The sequence below is a fragment of the Azolla caroliniana genome, unplaced genomic scaffold, assembly GCF_043228905.1.
Source record: "Azolla caroliniana isolate FFs.n. ecotype wild unplaced genomic scaffold, voAzoCaro1.0.p SCAF_1, whole genome shotgun sequence".
In the NCBI taxonomy this organism is placed as follows: domain Eukaryota; kingdom Viridiplantae; phylum Streptophyta; class Polypodiopsida; order Salviniales; family Salviniaceae; genus Azolla; species Azolla caroliniana.
Window position 1 is genome coordinate 26,300,681 of NW_028230436.1, and position 14,418 is coordinate 26,315,098.

Sequence of the window (14,418 nt, forward strand, 5' to 3'; positions counted from 1 at the left end):
CAGCTCCCTTGAAATGTATGCAGGAATTTACTTTGACATGGATTAGTGGTTTTGGTATTTATCTGATTGTACAAATTAATGACTCTTGGAGGTTGGAATTTCAGAGTCTGCAAAAGTAATTGCAGAACTGTAGTTGTAATTCATGGCACCTTACCCCAAATTATCTAGCTCTTGCTCTAGCTTTTCCTCTATTTATATTCTTATGAGCCATTTTATGGATTATAATAACAGACACTTGGCCAAAATCGACTCTTGTAATGTGTTGAACTATCTAATTGTCAATATTTTCATGAAGATCCACTCACATGTTCTCATCAATTTCTTAGTATGCAAGAAAACTATCCCTTGCATTGTAACCTAGCTCACACATTCCGATTCCATCTGGGAATGCCTTCGAATGACGACTCGATTAGAGATCATGCATACAAAATTCCTGGGTGAAAGTGCAGGCTGACATGGTCCATCCATTTTGGTAGCCAGCTACCTGCATTTTGTTATGATCCTATAAAACATAGGCATTGATACTATCATTATCTTGTTCCCAATAATACATTAATCATAAACCCTCGCAATTACTCTAATCAATTCATCAACAATCGAATTACTTGAATTAGATACCTTGACAATCAGTCATTTGTTCAGTGTGATCAATTCTTTGAATTACGTGTCTGGATAATTAAATGCCCCCAATCCATCATTTATTAAAAGATTACTGTGCTATATAGAGTTTAAAATGCTAATTTGTAGTTCACGATTACTTCAATCAAAAGATAAATTAGCTGGATTTTTGTAATAATCAAAATTTCAGTACACACTACTTAAAAGTAAAAACAACGCTTTAATAAAGTCAAGGGCAACCATCCATTACACTGCCCCCAATCCATTGTTTTTGGCCATCACCATTGGATTAAATCTCTTCAATAGGGCAACATTCGAATAAATTTCCAAATTAGGATTACCGAAATCTGCTTCCTGACTGTTTGACCTCACCGTACTTTCTGAGGGTAACATGTGAAGGTCACTAAGTCAATAGTATTTTATCGCATATCATTTAACAATACACAACCACTTGTTGCTCTTGAGTCTTAATCATGGTTGACATTCCAGAATGTTCTTACAATATTGAATGTGTTGATAGAAAATTTTCGGGAATGTTGCATGCCATTATCCGTCTTGTCTTGCTCTGATGTTGTTGGCATAATACCCCTGCCGGAATAGTCATAGAAACATTGCGGTTCGACAGAATATGGTAGCTAGCCTTAAAGACATGTCTAATATGTAATGTAGAGTTCAATGTATAAATAAAGTGAGCCAGTATCCACATTTTTCATCTAGTGAACTATCTTATCTCATTGTATGAATATGAATGTAGCCAACAAATCTTCAAAGATTTTATCAATATGTGCATGTGCAAGTTAAGATAAACCTGACCAATATATGTATTTGTAAGTTAAGATAAACACTTAGTAACAAATTATATTTCTGTGTGGAAGAATACCTATTACATCATTTATCTCATCGTTTATTCTCTCGGCTTAGAGAAAGAATTAATCATAAATTGAGTTCTCTATGTTTAGTTTTGACTTGGATGCTTAAGTGTGGTAATTTCATTTTGTCGAATGCAATTTGGACAACAAAAACAAGCATCCTGAAGACAATAGGATGGAAGCTGAGAAGCAAAGAAGGTCAACTCCTGAATGTACCGGAACCTTCTTGCTTTTCTCAAACATACCAACTAACAATATCATCACAATAACATGCCCAATCTTGGTCTTCAATTCATCCAATGAATGGATTTCTAACCACTTTGGTCGTTCCTGCAAATATGAATCACAAATTGATCTAATCAATAGCAAGCAAGAAGTATGTATCCAAGTGACAAAACACATGCTTTGTCATAGTGAGAAACTTAGGCACAAAAGATTAAATGTTTCGTTGTGAGTTTTTAGGCTAAAATGCGAACATAATTGTTGTGGGTTGTGAAGCAAATGGAAAATATAGAATAAGAAAATGAATATTTTGTGGTGAGATTTTATTTTTACCCGTAGCCGGAAAAGGCCGAATAGATTTGAGCCGAACACTGTAGTTCTCGAGCTATTCGGAGAGCGTTTGCGACCAGGTACATCTAAACTATTTACAAAGAGGTCATAGAGTCCCATTCCAAAAATGAGCATCACAGTTCCCATGAGGTAGACATCTGAGTGAGAAACATTCAAACAATCAATAACACTGGACATGCATGTATGTATGTCATTAAAAGGCAAGAAGATGACTTACCTACTGCTTCCACAAGCATTAAAATAACATTGCCTGTGCCCATGCCATCCCAACTTGTCTGAAAATACTCTACAAAAGATTGGACTACAAATGTGCATCCCTGAAACCAGCCCCAATACATGTTGAGTATTCATATTATAACAAGACATCGCATGCAAAAATCAGGATGTCAAATGGCATTGCTTTCATACATTATATTATATAAGACATGGGCCACAAACTTATGCTTTACATCACTTGAGATTGTGGGTTCAAAGTCTCGAGTAATGGGTTTATGGGTTTCTCGATGATATGGTGCTTGTTAATGGTAAATGCTGTTTATATAATTTTAGTTTGAGATAATGTAAAATGAGCTCTCGAAAAAACAATGCTGAAGGAATGGGTGGATTTACAATAACCCACATTGTCACGTCTCCACAAAACAAAGAGTGAGAAGGAATCAAGCATTTGCCATGAGGATAAAATGGATGTAATATATACACATACAAGTGTCATCATATATATGATATGACACACATGCAGGCACATATAAACACGCATCCGTTTAGTGTGTGTTTGCACTCACAACATGCATATGCAGCATTATTGAAATATAAGGACCAACCTTTAAGAAGCAAAGCAGGGAGCCGGTAAGGGATCCTACCACGGCCATAAGGGTAAGAAATCTACAGTTGAAAATAGCCTAGAAAATTCAAAGGAATCAAACAGCAATTTTGTTAGTCTGTCTACCCACGTTTCAACTAATACCACTTTCCATCAGAGAAAGGGGAGGAATATCATGCATGTAAGAGTGAGTGTGAGTGTGTATGTGATGTATGTATATATGTCCATGTCTATGTATGCATGCAATTATGTATGTATGTTGTATGTTGTAACTTGTATGTATGTATGTAACTATCAATGTGATGTATGTATATATATGTCCATGTCTATGTATGTATGTATGTATGTATGTATGTATGTATGTGCATGTATACCTGCTCAATGACCTCTTCCACATGTTGCACAGAGTACTTGATGGGAGATGAAGAGGAGGAATTATGAGACAGCTTTTCAATGAATCCATTGTTTTCTATAGGTTGAAATATGAAGGGGGGAGATGTTGATGATGATTGGATGGTGAACATGTGATGTGGCATTGTTTTACAGACCCGCGGACACATTTTCGTCACATGGTGGACGATATCATGATGACAATGATGGTAAGGGTTTGTAAAATGTGCTTTCTTTTGCTCGAGTGTTAGCTTTAGAGATGGAGTAGAATACATGGATACAACAACTTACACCAAAATAGCTCTCTCTAGGTCTAGATGTTTTGGAAAGGAGAAATTATCTCAATCCTTAATGTCTTTGCAAAGGCCTAGATACCTGCGTGCTTTCAAATCGTTAGCTCTATTGTCTACCAAAATCAAAAGTGGTATTTCTCAATATAACTTGAAAGATAGTGATGATGAGGATGTGTTCTTTGAAATATCTGTGTGTGTTTATGTGGGTGAGAGGCTTTGAAATGCTTGGCTCTCCTCTCTTTTAATCAAGAGAGCTCTCTCTGCATAGGCCTATATATACACACATATGTCTATGTGCTTGTGTTGAATGAAGGCCAATTACATATGCTATTAGATCATAGGAGAATATTCTAACGCCTTGTCGGCTACGAAGAATGTGAATCATTGGAACCTTCATGATCATCTCATCATAACTTACAAAAAACAATGGTGACATGTGACAGAGACTTTTTCATGCGACTGCATGAACTGTCATTGCATTCGTCTCTCTTGTGTTGTTCTCAATGGTCCTACAAGGTTTTAAGTTTTGTATTTGCTTTATATTCTTTTTAGATCATTTGTTGGTCTATATTGTGCATTTGCATTTTGCTCACCCTATCTCTCTATTGCCTTGTGTATTTCCATTTAAAGTTTATATTTACGTGGTAGGTGCTCAATGTTCTTTCTGCTCACACATGACATTGTGTCGTTCCTTTGCATGGCATATGTATTATTCATTGACTGAAATGCTTATTGAGGAAACAAAATTTCAAGCTTATGACTCTATTGTTGCCAGCACATTTAAATTAAGCGTGTGAAATGTGCTCGATGTGAACATGTATTCTTTTGAAAAAAAGTCTAAAACTTTTGGAATTATAACTTAGAAAAGAACTTCAAATTAGATTTGTTGCTCTAGTTGTACGAGAGATGCTCGCACAATGCTACAATTTTGGGAAACTCCCAAAGCCGCTCATACAAATTACTAAAGCATGTTGCATATTTGTCTTAAACAACTTGAAGAAAACCAAACCAAACCAAATATCAAGTCGGGAAAAAGAAAAACGAGTAGGACAACTTAAAGAAAGTTTGTATGACATTTGCATTTTCAATGATACATTACAAGACCAATGTAGAGGGGCCCAAGTTTTCCCAAAAAATAAATATGCTCTAAAAGTTCTATATGGTATTAGAATCTTGGGTTTTGGTCACGAAAATCCTATGATCAAAACTCGAAAGACACCCCTAATGCAAATTGTAAGGGCGTAAGCACATACCCTAAGGGAAAACTATTACAACTTACAACCATATTATGAGGAAGACCTAGATACTCATGCATGATGAATAAATATGATCATTGACTTTGAAGTAATTGAAAACGAAATCAATTTACTAAGTTTTACACAATCATGTGGAATTCATATTCAAATAGAGTACCCTATATTCTTGCCCTTTGCCCATTTGGTCTCCCCCTCAACGAGCTCAATACTAGATATGGTTAAGAGGGCAAAGGCAAAACTTCTTCATTCCCTTCCTTTTCCCTTGATTAAAATATTGAAGTGTGTTCTCAAACTAAGCACCCAAGTACCATGATATATAGTTATTAAGACGAGCATGTGTGTCTAGTATGCTTTCTTTTCTTGTGTACGAGGTAGGTTATATGTATTATGCACTTTTTGCTATTGAAAATGCATACATTGTATATCTTTTTGTTTGCACATATATCATGATTCATCACTATATATAAGGTTTACTAAATTCTCATGGAATTATTTTCTGCCCTTGGCCTCTCGAAAATACTATTGACGTCAATTTTATAAAAGTCATGGAGCAAAGTGTTGTTCATGCACATGAACTCAAACTCAAGTTATGAAAGAGTTCCTATTGAGGAAAAACAACAATTGTTAAGTTACCATAATATCCCTACCTTTTAATTATACATGTTATCTCTAATTAAGAAAGTACACCGACATAACAAGAATATGCGGCAATTAGATACACATAATAAGCTATAGCATTTAGCGAATGCCATAGTATATGTATGCTTGTATTAAAGAATACTATTTAACAATGAACACTAGCAAAAAGTCAAGTTATTTTTGTCATAATTACTATGTTAGCGGTAAGTTTGTGTTCTACATGAGACTTGAATCCATGATATCAATGTTGCGAAGACAACCATGTTTCTATATAACCCACAAATTTGAGGGTACATAAGCCATATTTTATCGAAATCTCAAGTCTTGTTGTATTTTTAAAACTAGAGACATTTTTGCATTGTGCTTTTATCGTGCAATGTATTGTTTCAACATCATTCTACATGGAATGTTGTCTTTGATATGTTATTAAGAGCATTTCGAACAGCAAAATAGAGGTCTACAAAACAAGAAATTCTCCTACCCACTTGTTTTAAATTGGAAAACTCTAGGAGAATTGTGATTTTAAATTGGAAGAGTGAGTGTTCATTGAGTTTCAGTCATTCGTCTGATCAATTCATACAAGCATGAACATGGCCATAACCATAGAATTGAATTGAATTCTCCACAATTTTAAAGAAGGCATTTATTCAATGTTATTCCCATTTTCTCCAATCACAACATTGTTTATAGATGTGATAGGCATACCATCATAAACATCACTACAATCATGGAACCAACTTAACCTTAATAAAGTTGAATAATAAGACACTCATTACACAACATTCTAATAAGATGATAATCCTAAAGACACCATTGCCTTGCATATTTTTTTATTGGACAATTCACAACATAATATCATAGACAAACCACACAATAGCATAGACAAAATTGCACACACACACAAATCTCACCTAACCCTTTTCCTTCTCATAGTGGGCTCACACTGCCCATCCTTAATATGACCCAATTGTCATTGTCTAGTCTTGATTGTAGCTATTGATATCCCCCTCCCCCTAACTCTCATCCCTATCAATGCAATGTCTCCTTAAACTTACACATATTTAACTCATGGTTATTGGCTTTAATGTATAATCCAATTAAGAATGCATCTCCAAGTTGGATTACTGTTAATTAAGCTGAATAAGTGGGTAAACTCAATGACTGCATAAAAAGGAGAACATTTACACATTTGAATATCAATGTTATGAATTGCCATCTCTACATATCTTTTTCATAACCTCTCGTCTTGGTACCTAGTTGCTATAGCCTATTGAGCATGCACCCAAATCTTTACTTATTTGTATCACCCTTCCCTCTTTTTTTTATTCAGCCAAAATCTGTCAATCCAACACCAAGCAACATTTTTGTTCTCACTTGTAAGGAATAATCTTGTTATTGGCAATAAGACACTATTCCCCCTGATTTAAGCTAAGCCATCAATCTTTGACCTCAAAAATGGAAGAAGCACAAATGTTCATAGGAAGACCTTGCAAAAAGTTCCAACCATTGAAATATTTCATAAGGCCGGGATAGTAATGATTGACGGTTCATATAATACAACAGATTGTGTGATCAGCAACTAAGTTTTATCATGTTTTTCACCATACAAGATACTGAATCCTATCTATAACTTTATCATTTTCAGGTCAATGGGATTTACCAAGAGACTAGCTTTAGTCGATCACTTGTTTGATACGCCGTCTGTTTTTTCAATGCTAATCTCAACTGAAACATTGCTTATGATGGAGGGATAACTGGGTCATAGAAATTCAAAAATACTTTTGCTCGCTCAAGCCGTGCTGCTACCGTCTCCCATGATATAAGCTCATTAAAAAACGTTGAGATATAATCAGGTCGACGATTCTGTAATATAGTCTTAGCTTGGTTAAAAGCTTTGCATTAAGCAATGAAGATATACCGTTATTACTTGAGATAATAAAAAATGTTTTTACCTGATAATCAAGGTAGTATGCATGCTGCGAGAGAAAAATAAAACTAGTTAATAGAGTTTCAAGGATTTACAGGCTTATAGATTGAGGGTTTCAGGATTAGTATTTTTAGGGTTTAGAGTTTTAGGATTAGGGTTTTTATGGATAAGGATGTTCAAAAACCAAATAATCATATCCTTACCTCCCATACATCGATGGTAAGAAGTGGCTGTTGCAAAAGATCACACAACAAGAGATGTGGAAAATTAAATAAAAATTAAGCCACACTAATCAATCATTTAACAAGAAGATATAGAGTTTATAGCAGAATTAAAATGTCAGAATTAATGTCAAGTGATTACGATATGGCCCGGAATAAGAGGACTAAACGCATTTGGAGTCTTCTCAACAACAAGTTTAGCAAACTTAGTATCATCAAGTGGATCTGTAGCCTTCGCTGCAAAATAATAAAATGTACTATTAAGGCAACAGGATTGTTAAATTAGAGAACTAAACGCATTTGGAGTCTTCTAATTAACTAATTTAGCAAACTTAGTATTAACAAGTGGATCGGAATCCTTTGCTGCAAATTATTAAAATGTACTATTCAGGAAACAGAATTGTTAAATGGATCTGAAGATTAAACACCAAATAACATTGAACTTCTTCGATATTTGTAGTAGAATATCCCTAACGTTTTTGGATATTTACATGATAGCCCCCCATTAGTTTTCTAGCATTACCAGAATATACCACCCCCTGTAGAAATCAATCTTGTACTATAGAGGCAGATTCTGGTAATTTTGGAACTTAATGTAGTCTGCTGTTTTTCCCTAAAAATCCCAAACCCCACTAGACAATTAAATCCCATAAATTACATGTGTCTATATTTTCACAAATTAATAAATCACTTGCCTGAAAGCCATGCCCAACCAGAACCAAACTGCGTTGCAGCTGCCTGTTTGAACTCTTCAGAAAATGCTTCAAATGATCCAAAATCTCTTTCGATCAACTTAAGTAGTTCTCCCTCTGGTTTCTTTCCACCATTTGGCTTAATGGATTGCCAAAAGAATTCATGATTCCATGCCTACCAAGGAAACATATCAAAGTATCTCATGATAAGGTTCTATGCTTGTTTGGATGTATACATGTATATATGAATACATGCATACGTGCATATATGTATGTATATGTCTAACACATTATTTTAGTACAGGCACATAAGTGCTTCACACTAGCTTAAGTAAAGGCACAGATTCTAAGAAACAAATAGAACTTGCTATGCATCATGCTGTGGCCTCACAGTAGTTATGTGCAATAGTTAAAAACTTTTGTTTGACTTTCGTGCCATCTGGTAAATATTCATGTAGTAAAGTTAAATAAATAATCTATGATTTTTCTTTGGGCTAATTAAATCAAGAGAAAAGATCATAAATACCACTTGTGTCTGTGGTAGCGTCGATTATATCCCCGGTACTTTCCTTGATAAAAAAATGCTCATCATTAAGTATTCCTAAGTTTTTCTATGGTTGACCAGGGATAAAACTATCTATACTAAGAAAATCACAAAGTGCATAACTGAATTTACCCCCATATCCAAGAAGTATGTGTGAAAATTTCCCTTGAATCAATTAACATTAATGAAGTAAATTGATTTAGACTAGCCCATTAAGCTCCATTTATGAAATGCCCTTAATAAAGAGTCAAGACCAAGCCACACATAGCACTATCAAAATCATTCCTAATAAACCCCCTTACAATGTACGATCCTTCAAGATTTTCTTTTGACAACCCCTGGGCCCTTAGTGAACAAATTTACCGCATTGGTTCAGACTTAAAAGCTTCCTAAATTACCATGATAATTCATCAAGGAAAAAATCTGTAACATCGGGCTTACATTTGCCTAATGAAATCCATTTACATTTATGGAGTCAAATAGACAATAGACAGGCCAAAATGCTCCATTAATGTATAGTGAAGTGTATCACAGATACTACATTTTGGCTATCCATGCATATAGCCTTACATTATTGGAGTCAAATCAGGCTAGAGTAAGGGGAGAGTGTTTGTGAAATGCCTACATTTCAAGGTAAGTGGATACTTTTGGTTGTTTATGATTGAGAGTAAAAGATTCATAGAATTAACAAGAATTTTACTCCTAACATTATGAGAAAAAACAAAATGTCTTCTTAATGTCCACGGGAGACCAATTGCAACCCAAGGAACAGCGCCAAGGCCCAAGCCCATGACAAGGATCAAACTCAAGTTTTCTCAATTTTATAACTGAGATGCTACAGTGCAAACCATCAACCAAACAGCCATAGAGAAGTGACTCTGTGGATATTCAGCATTATTGTAGTAGGGACAGCAAGGATTTTTGTATTGTCTTGTTATTTTAATATAAACTCTACTTTGACAAAAAAGGAGAGAGGGAGAGGCTCTTGTTTCTGGATTTGTGAAATAATTATGATTATATGCATTTCGTATTTCTGATTTTCTGGGTTGTACTACTGCAAAAGGTGCTATAAGACAAGCTCTTAGCAGACTGCAGACTAGATGTTAGAAAACGAGAACCAATCATCAGAGGAAGAATAATATACTAATTGTCTAATGTAGGCCAAAACCAATCTGTGAGATAAATAGTACTTACAGATATGAGTGAACACAGGTTATTTAGGGTTGATTCACTGTGCTTTTGAAGCTCAAGCAAGCCTCAGTCAAAGTGACACAGGGTCGCCATCATCATATGTTGAATGGCTGTGCACTCTGCCAAGAGTGTGGTATATGGGAAAGACGATATATTTTAACGTCCCTAGAAACCAGAAACATGACTTATGAAACCCAAAAAGAATAGTACAAGACAGCCTCATCTGATTGTAACGAGGCCTTAGGCACGAGCAGCTGATGTATTTTCATAATATTACTCCTAATCTTGACCCAAAAGAGGTAATGAAGCTGATCTAGCGACGGTAGTGAGTTTATTTCACATGCCTTTTGATCCAAACGAAGTATTGCTCATCAATTTTCTATCCCAATTCTCGACAACAAAATGGGCTGGCTGAAAGGACGAATAGGAAACTCCAAGAATTGGCTAAAATATGTCTCAATCTAATCTTCCTCTCATCTTTTGGGGTTGAAGCTGTGCACATAGCTGTATTTATCATCAACCCTTGACCTAAGTTGGTCATTGAAATGACTTCTGAAGAGGCGTTTACAGCTCACAAACCCTCAGTTTCTCACCTTAGTAGGTTTGGATCTGATGCACATGTTCATCTTTCAGATGCTACATAAACTATGTTTGAGCCCAAGAGAAATAAATGCAAATTTCTTGGCTATAGCAGATATTCTAACTTACAACCATGGGATCCTCAAACTAAATTCCTTGTCATTTTCAGAGATGTTCATTTTTTAGAGTCACACTCTTCACAACTCAAGAATTATTCTCCAATTTTTCATGGAGATTCCAGCTCCTTCCTCTACTTATCTGTCCCACCTATATCCTCCCTCCTATTTTAACTATTGAAAGCTCGTCCTCTAAGCCAACTTCCCCTATTAAACCCTCATCTCCTACTATTCATGAACCTATCCTTCAAATTCATCTTCCAAATGACTACGATAAACCCTTTATGATTCACATTTTTCAGATGTTGATCTTCATCAACAAGAAGCCATCTCATCTACACTGCTCACAAGAGTTCATTAATCCCAATAACCTTACTATATAATGCATTTATGCATATAAGGATTTCTTCAGCCTGTAAACCTTACCTTGCTAGCCTGAAATCTCAAATCCAGGAGGCTGCTCCACATAAACTTATTCCATTAGGTCGCCATTGAGGCAAACTTGACATTCATTTAGAATAGACTCCAATTGCAGTGGGAAACAAGTTGTCAGCTTTCTTCAGTCTGTAAGTCTTATTTTGCTGGCCTGCAATCTCAAAACCAGGAAGCTTTTCGACATAAACTTCTTTCATTAAGTGGCCATTCAACAATGCAGACTTAACATTCATTTGGAATAAACTCAATGATTTGAAAACGACATTTGAAATGATAGATTCTTCAACGTTATTTCTTGGGCATGAAAGTCTATCAATCATATGGCAGAATATTTCTGGCCAACACAGATATCTTCAACAACTTCTTGAACCTAAGCATGACTGATTGCAAGCCCCTTTCTTGTCCCATGGATCCACAATCCAAGCTTTCTCGAGAAGAAAATTCTCCCATTTTTTGAAGATAGTACAACATAGAGAAGGCTGATTGGGTCCCTTATTCATCTTACCTACACAAGACCTGATATTTCCAACAATGTTAGCGTTCTTATTCAGTTTTTAAATGCTCCATGTCAAGTTTATTGCCAAGCAGCCATTTATTTCCTTCGGTACTTAGTAGGCCTAGCTGACTATGGCCTTTCATTCAGATGAGGCATAAAGTCAATTAATTATAAGGATGTTGATTGGGCAGGAGATGTAGACACAAGACAGCCTACATCTACATCTAGCTATTGCTTTCTACTTGGCTCGGGTTTGATTTCTTGGAGGTTCAAGAAACAACATTTGGTTTCCACTTCGTCTATGAATCTGAATAGCTTGCCTCTTTGGATACATATCCACTCTTATGGCTAATACAAATCTTTGACCATCTTGGAATTCCACAAGCCAATCCTATTCGAATTCTTGCAGATAGCCAAAGTACCCATGCATTAGCACATATTTCGTCTTCCCATGGTAGGACTAAACGTGTTGAATTTCACTTCCATTTTTTTCATGAGCTTGCCACTACTTAGATCATCAGATTGAACTATTGTCCACTCGAGAAAATGTGGCGCTCCTTACCTAGCCACTTCTTAGGGACACTATTGATCAGCTCCTTACTCATCTCAATGGAGGATCTGAGAGAAGGTGCAGGAGGGTAACAGCCCCTGAACTAATCTCTCCCTTCTATACACACACACTCTCTCTCTACACGTTTCTCTCTCTAGATTCACTTTATTCCAACATTTACTTCATCTCACTTTCTGGATCTACTACTATTTTATTATAGCATTTACTACATTGTTTTCTTCTCTCTACTACTTAAATCATTATGGTACTAAGCATATTTTATCCCCTTTCATAAATGCATTGTTACAAATCCCACTCTCATTTTTGTATTTGAAGACTTTGAGCATCACTAACAACTACAAATCCTCCTGCCACTAGCCTCTTCAGCATCTTACTACAGTTCGTAATAAATTTGTCACATTTGTCGCACAATCGACTATTAGCATGCTATTCAATCATACCTGGCCAGCATTGTTGAAGTATGCAGTAGGATTTCCATTGTTGTAGCCATACTTGACTACTTCATCCAGTGTCTTTCCTTCTAGATGTGTTCCTGCGATCTGTTTGTTCAGGTTATCCACATATGCTCTATGATGCTTCCCCCAATGGAATTCTAGAGTCTTCTTGCTCATATGAGGCTCTAAGGCATCCTGCAAAAGAGGATGGATTTTATATTTAGTTTCAAACTAAACAAATGCCATATGTGCGAAAGAGAATAATATTCCTTGACAGGGATTCAAAGAAAGCAATTCACCAGTAAAATAAACGATCAGTTGATAAAGCTTCCAACAAACATTTGAAAAGAGAATTCTCTAAGGAGGTTCAAGAATGAATTTTCATATGTAAAAGAAATATCTTTGGAGATAGAGTTTCATGAAAGTATTTCTCGAAAGAAAGATTTATCGATAGATCTTTAAGAACAGCATTTCCATGTCTCAAAGAAATATATCTTGATCAGAAACTATTTTTATGAGCATTGCATTTTGATACAATAAAAGAAATACTTGATTTGCGTAGAACTTCCAGAAAGCATTTCCGAAGGCAAAAGTAATAACTGTTCATAGAGTTTCAGGAGAGAATTTTCATATGCACCAAAGAAAATAAGATTTTCTTAGAAATTGAGGAAATACAGAGGATCCTCATAATAATGCCTATGATATAGCTTCACTTGTTACTATTTATGGTTGAACATAACACAGAGAGAGAGAGAGACGGAGAAGAAAGAAAAGTGGCATTACCATGTCGAAAGCCAAAGGTTTGAGATAGAATTCCATTACAATGCTTCTGTGCATCCTGGATGACTTCTTTTTCTGGAGAAAAGAAAAGGAAAAAAGGGAGTAAAGGAAAAGCATGTTCAATTTGGCTAAGCTTACCAGAGGAATAAGGAGATGAGAGACAAGAGCGGAGAATCCTTACTTGACATGACGAAGAAGAAGAAGAAGGGAATTGAAATGGAAGGGAGAAAGATTGAAGAAGGGAGTGCTGCAAAGCCATTGTCAGAACTAGAGGTGGCTGTGCTGCTGCTGTCTGTTGAGCTTGCAGGGTTTTGCCCGTGGAGCAGAAGGGTTTTGGCTTAGCCCCCACACACGTGTGTATCTGTCTCAGTTCATAGATAGCCTTAAACCGGTTACCAAGGCGTTTAAGACTTAATCGGCTTGGACAAACCAATTTAGGTACCGGTTCGGTTCAGGTTTGGAAACCCCCAAACCGGTTAAGCTGATTCCTACTATCTAACATGAGAGAACAACTCACCTGAGTTCTATGTCACAATCAACCTTGCGACACGCCCATACACGCGCACACACACACATGCACACATGAGCTCGGCATTTTTCCATTAAGAAATTACCCTGGAACAAGGTGTCTAATGTGTGGCCAATCTTCATGGTGAGCCGACACCCTTCACCTGAATGAACACAAGTTTATGAGCGAATAGCTACCTTGCATGACTCCCACCTTGCCATGATTTTCGCTTCCCTTGTCGAAAACCTCCCAAAATGAAGCCATGGGTCTCTTGTCACTTGCTTCTATCATAACCCACCAATGCGCGCGCACACACACACTTGTTTTTATAGCTTCTAGGTAGGTGCTCTCTCATCGAATAAGAAAAAGTAGGGGATATGTAGTAGAATCCCCTCTTTTCTGGTATGCACTCCTACTCCTTTCGAACATGCGATTGTCCTTATCTTAGCATGGGTGCCTAGCCACG

General features: G+C 36.2%; 2 protein-coding genes across 3 annotated transcripts; both read right to left on the bottom strand.

Annotated features, from left to right (window-relative positions):
• Nucleotides 1-1,450: 1,450 nt before the first annotated feature.
• Nucleotides 1,451-3,708, bottom strand: LOC147869301 (uncharacterized). 2 transcript variants are annotated; one of them, XM_087328151.1, is made up of 5 exons: nt 3,255-3,708; nt 2,882-2,959; nt 2,278-2,377; nt 2,043-2,125; nt 1,451-1,817 (listed from the first exon to the last, which is right to left on the bottom strand). In XM_087328151.1, the coding sequence occupies exons 1-5, from the start codon at nt 3,543-3,545 to the stop codon at nt 1,608-1,610; spliced, it is 762 nt and encodes a 253-aa protein (XP_087184277.1). In that variant the 5' UTR covers nt 3,546-3,708; the 3' UTR covers nt 1,451-1,607. The 2 variants fall into 2 exon arrangements, with proteins under 2 accessions (XP_087184277.1, XP_087184274.1); XM_087328148.1 differs by having other exon boundaries at nt 2,043-2,197; nt 3,255-3,699.
• Nucleotides 3,709-6,880: 3,172 nt separating this feature from the next.
• LOC147869302 (superoxide dismutase [Fe], chloroplastic-like) lies at nt 6,881-13,751 on the bottom strand. The gene is made up of 8 exons (XM_087328159.1): nt 13,626-13,751; nt 13,448-13,519; nt 12,671-12,859; nt 8,302-8,473; nt 7,749-7,843; nt 7,589-7,615; nt 7,411-7,434; nt 6,881-7,321 (listed from the first exon to the last, which is right to left on the bottom strand). Exons 1-8 carry the CDS (start codon nt 13,701-13,703, stop codon nt 7,196-7,198), a joined length of 783 nt encoding a protein of 260 aa, XP_087184285.1. The 5' UTR covers nt 13,704-13,751; the 3' UTR covers nt 6,881-7,195.
• Between the last annotated feature and the right edge of the window lie 667 nt (nt 13,752-14,418).

What these genes read in the sequence shown, in the direction of transcription:
- LOC147869301 (XM_087328148.1), bottom strand. Translation starts at nt 3,545, where the DNA reads ATGTATTCTACTCCATCTCTAAAGCTAACACTCGAGCAAAAGAAAGCA. An exon ending in CCCTGCTTTGCTTCTTAAAG is followed by an intron (nt 2,378 to 2,881) that starts GTTGGTCCTTAT and finishes GGCTGGTTTCAG; the next exon opens with GGATGCACATTTGTAGTCCA. An exon ending in AATGCTTGTGGAAGCAGTAG is followed by an intron (nt 2,198 to 2,277) that starts GTAAGTCATCTT and finishes TTTCTCACTCAG; the next exon opens with ATGTCTACCTCATGGGAACT.
- LOC147869302 (XM_087328159.1), bottom strand. Translation starts at nt 13,703, where the DNA reads ATGGCTTTGCAGCACTCCCTTCTTCAATCTTTCTCCCTTCCATTTCAA. An exon ending in TGGTTGGGCATGGCTTTCAG is followed by an intron (nt 7,844 to 8,301) that starts GCAAGTGATTTA and finishes ATTATTTTGCAG; the next exon opens with CGAAGGCTACAGATCCACTT. An exon ending in TTACCATCGATGTATGGGAG is followed by an intron (nt 7,435 to 7,588) that starts GTAAGGATATGA and finishes TTTCTCTCGCAG; the next exon opens with CATGCATACTACCTTGATTA.